At 37.7% G+C, this 6,879-nt stretch overlaps 1 protein-coding gene across 1 annotated transcript; it reads left to right on the plus strand.

Moving 5' to 3' along the window:
- Positions 1-400: 400 nt before the first annotated feature.
- Positions 401-4,701, plus strand: agr2 (anterior gradient 2). The gene is made up of 8 exons (XM_062436183.1): positions 401-448; positions 1,070-1,191; positions 1,278-1,341; positions 1,450-1,502; positions 1,746-1,822; positions 2,542-2,605; positions 4,375-4,458; positions 4,544-4,701. The coding sequence occupies exons 2-8, from the start codon at positions 1,083-1,085 to the stop codon at positions 4,591-4,593; spliced, it is 501 nt and encodes a 166-aa protein (XP_062292167.1). The 5' UTR covers positions 401-448; positions 1,070-1,082; the 3' UTR covers positions 4,594-4,701.
- Positions 4,702-6,879: the final 2,178 nt, after the last annotated feature.

A 6,879-nucleotide genomic window follows, 5' to 3' on the forward strand; every position in this document is an offset into this window, starting at 1 on the left:
GCAGCATTTCATAATAATGAAAATCTTTTTCTACATTTGCTTCCTGTTGTTCCCTTCCCTCCCACAGTGGCACATTTTTTTGGAAGAATATTAATACAATAAGAAGCTAAACAGAAGTCAAAAGCTAAATCAATTAGAAGAGGTGCTGCTTGTGATTATAATATATTCTATCAAAACATAAAATGTTTAGATTCATCAAGCATAGAAACTACAAATTACCTGATTTTCCAGAGGAGTTTGGTTTGCAAACAAAGACATTTACAGAGACTGAGTCACCGTGGCATTCCAGTACAGAAAGGCGTGTGGGGTCAGTATTGGAAGAGGGCGGGACAGCAGGCGAACAGGTGCTTAAATACAGGACAGGTAGAGGTACCTCCTGTACAGATAGCCTACAGGAGATCTTGGAGCTGCAGTCCACCTACATCCTCACCTGACCACTCAGGAGAAGGTAAGAGAACATGCCTGCTCTCATAGGTCTTTATATATTCTATCTTCACTTTAGAGAAATTGGTCACTTTCACTTCAGTCCATGGTGCATAGCTACAGTGAATTAATTCAATGTCAGGCCTGGGAAAATACCAAATATCCTACTCAGTTAATTATCCTAAAGCTCAGTATAGAAGAATTAAACTTTCTGAACTAAAATTTTGACAAATAAAATTAAAGATAATAGAAGTGTTCATCTTAAAAATACGCATCTTGAATATAAATATTAAAATATTTTGGGGGGTGGTTACAGATATAAAATGGTAATTTTATTTAGTTAATGACCATGCAAAACATCTGTAGCTGTACTACAATGGATATGTGAGGAACAGTCTGATAATCTTTGTTCTGTTAAAGACAAAACAAACAAAAACAAAAAGAAATAGAAACAAAAATGAATAATGTGTTTATGACTTGCTGCATACAGCCATACACTTGACACTGATCATTTTGGGGTCAACACTTTCCTCTCTGACATGGATAGAACATTTCTGAGTTTCTTCCATTCCTGATAAATGAGATGTAATTTTGAAAATATTTTCCTTCATTTGGAAGATTTAAAAAAAAATCCTCTACCTTCCAGTAAACCTGTAAAGATGATCAAAGCAGTTTTGTCGGTATTTTTGGTCCTGGTGGCGGTGTCCTCCACGTTTGGGAAATACATCCCGAAGACAGGCAAGAGGATCCCTCAGACTCTGTCCAGAGGTCAGTGAGAATGATCTGCAATTAACTTACAGTAGACAAAGTGTACAGCCTTTCATTTATATTTACTGCTGTCCATTTGCCTCCAGGTTGGGGTGATCAGTTGATCTGGGCTCAGACTTACGAGGAGGGTCTCTACTGGTCCAGGTCAAGGTAAGAAATAGTTCCTGAATAATTGTGATGTCAAAATATTACTCTAACTCTGATGCTGGCATTGAAATTTGAACTTCAATGTTAACTGAAGTGGATTTGTTGTTTTAGGAACAAGCCTCTGGTGGTTATCTTCCACCTTGAGGACTGTCCACACAGCAAGGGTAAGTCTAACTCTTGGATGAAAAAAACCCTAGCTGCTATTGTCTGAGTTATTAAATTACTCATGAGAAGAAAAAGGTTCTGTTGAATTAAGAGCCAAACCTGTTTGAAGAGCAAGCAGTCATTTGTTTGCTCATGTGTGACGTCACCACATACATCCTGGTGAGTGGTAGTGGTGTGAGGTAGGCTCATGTGCATGTGCAGAAGGACAGAGCTGTAGAATTAAGAATCTGTTTCTCCCACAGCTGTTAAGAAGATTTTCTCTGAAGACAACGAGATCCAGAAAATTCTAGATGAGGACTTCATTGTCCTCAATCTAGTGGTAAGTCACAGGCCTTTTCAGATCCAATCATTTATTGTATATTCTAATTTGAGAATTTTTTTTAACTCTGGAAACCCTCAAAAATCCTAATGTCATACAAATGCATGATAGTTCAGGGATTCAGTTATTCGGGGTAAAGAACATGCAGTCTTGCTTTTAAAAAAGTGTTTCTCTATAACATTAAACATTTATGACTAAATTAGCAACAATCAACAACAAAGTTGAATTTGAAAACTGTTTTTTGGAATCATTTTAAAGAATTTTACAGTCAAAATGCAGCTAATGTTCTGGGTGCTTTGACTACATGTTATTGACAGTGATGGTAACATAAGCAAACAACCCCTCAACAACCATTAAATTGTGATTCAAATTTTGCTGTGAGTGGTGCACAGAAACATGTGACTTCCTCTTTTTGTCCCACCCACTTCAAACAAGTGAGAGAAGTAAAACAAAAACGTAACAAATCTCTCAGATGAAAAACCCAAAACTGGGCTAATTTTGGCACAAAAAACTAAAAAAGTGTTCATGCAGGATCCCAGTGCTCATATTAAGTAGCTGATTTAGATTTTTTTGGGGTTGCTGGGCCTTTAAAACCAAAAACTTCATATTATTTATGTTTTATGAATAAAGCAGTTCCCAGCTGTACTCTAGTGACATAACCTTGTTAACACAGTACCTGATCAAATGTTTATCTCTATATTTTTCCCTCTCATCAACAGTATGAAACCACAGACAAACATCTTTCTCCTGATGGGCAGTATGTTCCCAGAATCATTTTTGTCGGTAAGAGCTATAACTTCATCTATCTCCAATTACCTAACCTGTCTTTACATTAACTTGAATGCTGAAAGTTTCAGTTTTCACACAGAGCATTTTAGCAGTGTGAGTGGATAACATTTAGACCTTTGTTATGACACAACCACTTAACTTAGCAGTGCTACTACCCTCAGGGGATCAATAAAGTCTTATCATAACTGCAAATTATATTATGGTATGAATGTAGGATTTAGTGGCATCTAGTGGTGAGGTTGCAGATTGCAACCAACTGAATACCCCTTCCCTCACCCTTCCCACTCCATGCATGTCGAACCTACGATTGCTGTGAGCCTTGCAAAACATGAAAGGCTCTCTTTAGAGCCAGGGCGTGGTTCTGGGCTATTGTAGAAACATGGTGTGCTCCATGGACGAAGACCCGCCCCCAATTACATATAAATTCTAAGGTAACAAAAACACAAACATTCTCATTTCAGGTGATTACATGGATTAAAACATTCTTATGAATATTACATTTAATTTATGCCAAGGTCATTCAGCTAGATGCCCCTAAATTCTGCACACTGGAATTTAGGGTCACTGGAATGGTTTATGACATGAAACCATTCCGGTGCCAAGAAAGCTAACAAGTCCAGAGGGTGGACATTTGGATTCAGCCTAGGGTTGTGAGTGGAAGCGCTGTAAACACACCCACACCCTAATGACTTGAAAACTGATGACAGCAATTCATTTTGAAAGAGCAATGGCCAGTGAGGAAACTCAAACATTTTGCTGAGTGACATGGTGCGAGAATGGGAAAAAGCACAAATGTAACCATTTTAGAAGCTTTTTAGGGAGAAGGGTGGAGGAGGTGTTATGCAAGGTGAAGAATTTGAGGAGACTTGCTCAAATAACTAATAATATGAACTCATAATAACATATGTTATGTGTGTAATTTTTTGAGAAGAAATAAGTAAACGTTTTGCTTTGACTTTTTTTTCTGGTAGTGTTGTCTGGTAGTCCTTGTACATTTAATATGTTGGGAGGATGAGGACTAATCTAATTTTCAAACATTAAGTACAGTTATCTTCCACAAGATATCAAGTATTTTGTTAGGTAAAACAATTATAAAGTGTCTGTTTGGCAGGTGCATAGTTGTATGCAGTAAATATGTTCTTGAGAGCAAACATTCCCAAATATCTAAAGTTCCTATCGAACTCCATAGTGAATATATGTAAATCATTTTCGACCCATGTGTGAAAAATGTATGTGGAAATACAAAATCTACATTTGTTTACAAGGTGAGAAATAAAAAATAAAAAATAATGATTTGTAGTAATCAAAAACAAGATATTTAATAAATACCTGAAATATTGCATTAGAAGGATGATATACTAAAATTATTTTATTGAAAAAATAAGAAAATAAGGATTGAATTGAGGAATACCTACAATACTGAACAATATAGTTGATTCATTGCAAAGATTTTTTTGTTTTTCAGATAGATTTCTTTTGTTGTAAAGCACTTTGAGCTGCATTTATTATATGAAAGGTGCTATACAAATAATGTGATTATTATTTTTATTAGTAGTAGTTGTATTAGTATAATAATCATATAGAAAATAAAAACTCAGTCAGGTCCTTTTTGACTCGTGTCAAATGAGGAAATTGACTTGGTGCTAAAATATCAAGTCCAGTCAGACAAGTTAGTAACAGTATTAAGTTCCTGCCTGCTCCAAGATGGCACCTGAATTAAAATAGAGTATTTTACTCATCCTCTACCGATAATCTCTCCACAGACCCTACAATGACAGTCAGGGCTGACATTACCGGCCGCTACTCCAACCGCATGTATGCCTACGAGCCAAATGACTTCAAACTCTGTAAGTTCTCCCACAAATCTGTCCTCAGCTAATTAGTCTTCATGACAGACTGACTAAATGTAAATGTTTCCTGCCTCTCTATCAGTGATGAGCAACATGCAGAAGGCTAAGAAGCTCCTGAAGTCTGAGCTGTGAGAAGGAGGACAAGAGTCACGCTCCACTTGTGATCCTGATGGTTGCCATAGATGCCAATAACATGCTGTCACCACAGTTTACACATAGAAAACTAAGCACTGGAAAGTTTCCTCTCTTCACCTTCACTTGATATATTCCTTCCTTGAATTCTCCCCCATTCTTTACTTTGTTATTATTGCTGTACATCCAGAGTGTCTTTTGAATAAATAAAAAACTGTTCATTGTGACTAGATGGATACTTTGTCTTTGTCTAAATGTGCCTACATGTTGCAAAGGAGAGTGTGTCAAAAGATACATTCATAATATATTTGGCATATCAATAAAAACACTCCTACAACTGTCTGCTGATAGGGTTAGCATTCAACGGTAATTGGACTGTACTTTTCTAATCTTTCAACCACTCAATATGCTTTTACACTACAAGTCACATTTACACACACATTCATAAACCATTGGTGCAGCCATCAGGAGCAATTTGAGGTTAAGTCTTGTCCAAGGACATATCGACATGTGGACTGGTGCTTATGATTAGTTACCATTACCATTAGCTACTCATAGCTAGTTATATACTAAAGAACTGAATAAAATAAATGTGAAGGTTTATTGTTTGGTTAAAGTAAGTCTTTTTTCAAATACAAAGGTTAGAGCAGGCATGTACAAACTATTCCATAAAGGGTCATGTGCCTGCAGGTTATTGTTCTAACCAATCAAGAGCACACGATTCGCCCAATCAACTGTCTAAAGACTGAGATCGGTTGATTAAATGAGTCAAGCCTGGTCTGCTCTTGCTTGGTTTGAATAGTTTGGACATTCCTGAGTTAAAGGGTCCTTTTCCCTCAGTGAGGCCTGCAAGGCTTATAAGGTTGAACATGACTGACACACTTTTTAAGCAGTTGTGGTACTAATAAATGTGAACATTGGCTCAATACAGAGCCACCAGACTGCATTCCACAACTGGTTTGTCATGGATAGCTAAATGCAAGCTAACTACTGAACACCAGAGTAGATAATTAATCATCACAATAACTAATTTCTAACCATTCATATCAACTTCCACAATTTCTGGGAATTCTGTATTGTTCTGAAAGCTGAAATATAACTGGTAAGTAATATGTATGGAAAAGACTGGTTTTATAACATGTCTGTAATTTAATTGAATTAATAGAAAAAATACATATAAACAGGGTATGAAGTGATGGGTTTGACTACCATGTGGAGTTCTGCCATTTCCTTGCATAAAGCTTGGAGCTCTGTTTGGGTTTAGGTTAATTTGTTTTCAAGTGTGAGTTTTCTCTCAATGACTTTACCAGTTATCTGTGTCTGTAGAAAAGGCCCCAAAGTCAAGATATAGAATATTAATACTGTTGCCCATACATGGCTTTTATGTCTCATCCGCTGCTAGAGGGTGAGCCAACCCACGTGATGGTGTTATATTGTGACTGACGTCACGCAGTCAAAAGTTGTGCGCTTCAGTAATGGCGCTTTTCCACTACACAGTTCTAGCACGACTTGGCTCAACTCGACTTGGTTTGGCACAAGTAACGACCTTTTCCATTACAAAAAAGTACCTACTCAACGTGGGCGAGGTCGTCATAGCACAGCTCTGCGAAACTGCCGTGACTTCATTTTATACGCGACACAAAACACATAAACAATGGAGGACATTGAGGCAGTGGTGTACTTGCTGCTGTATGAGGCTTTTTGTCACACACAAAGCAAGAAAATTGAGCCATATAGCTGTAACTATGGTAACACCGTATGGCTGTAACTATGGTTGTAACGCTGCTGCCGGTATGACTGCTCATGACTTTCAGCGACAACTCTTCTGACCAATCAGCGGCCAGCAGTGTGTCGACGTCACATTTTAGTACCGGCTTGGCTCGCTTGGAACCTCACCAGAGCAGGTACTAAAAAAGGACCAGGTACCAGGTACTTTCCCTAGTGGAAACGCAAAAAGAACCGAGGCGAGTCGTGCTGGAACTGTGTAGTGGAAAAGCGCTATTAAGTGATAGTCTACAGTTGTGCAGTGCAATACGTTTATTACAAGTTATCTGTGCGTGAATGAAAGGGTGAGTCTTTATCTGTAGTTATCTGTTGCATCACTCGTGGTATTGTATTTCCTTATGTTGATGCAGTTAGATATGTTTGTTAGTCAATGTGGAAATGCTGTGATCACTATGCTAATTGTAGCCGGTTTCATGCATGCTAGTTGACGCCCTCGGCTCACCTGACTCCGCACATCTGATTGAAAATATATCATGTCAAGTTCAAACCATGTTCATACAT

Source organism: Scomber scombrus, chromosome 16 (genome assembly GCF_963691925.1).
Source record: "Scomber scombrus chromosome 16, fScoSco1.1, whole genome shotgun sequence".
Lineage (NCBI taxonomy): Eukaryota > Metazoa > Chordata > Actinopteri > Scombriformes > Scombridae > Scomber > Scomber scombrus.

Excerpts from the sequence above, each read along its gene's own strand:
- agr2 (XM_062436183.1), top strand. The coding sequence starts at position 1,083 with ATGATCAAAGCAGTTTTGTCGGTATTTTTGGTCCTGGTGGCGGTGTCC. Across the intron at positions 1,503-1,745 it reads GGACTGTCCACACAGCAAGG|CTGTTAAGAAGATTTTCTCT; the intron begins GTAAGTCTAACT and ends TTTCTCCCACAG. Across the intron at positions 4,459-4,543 it reads GCCAAATGACTTCAAACTCT|TGATGAGCAACATGCAGAAG; the intron begins GTAAGTTCTCCC and ends CCTCTCTATCAG.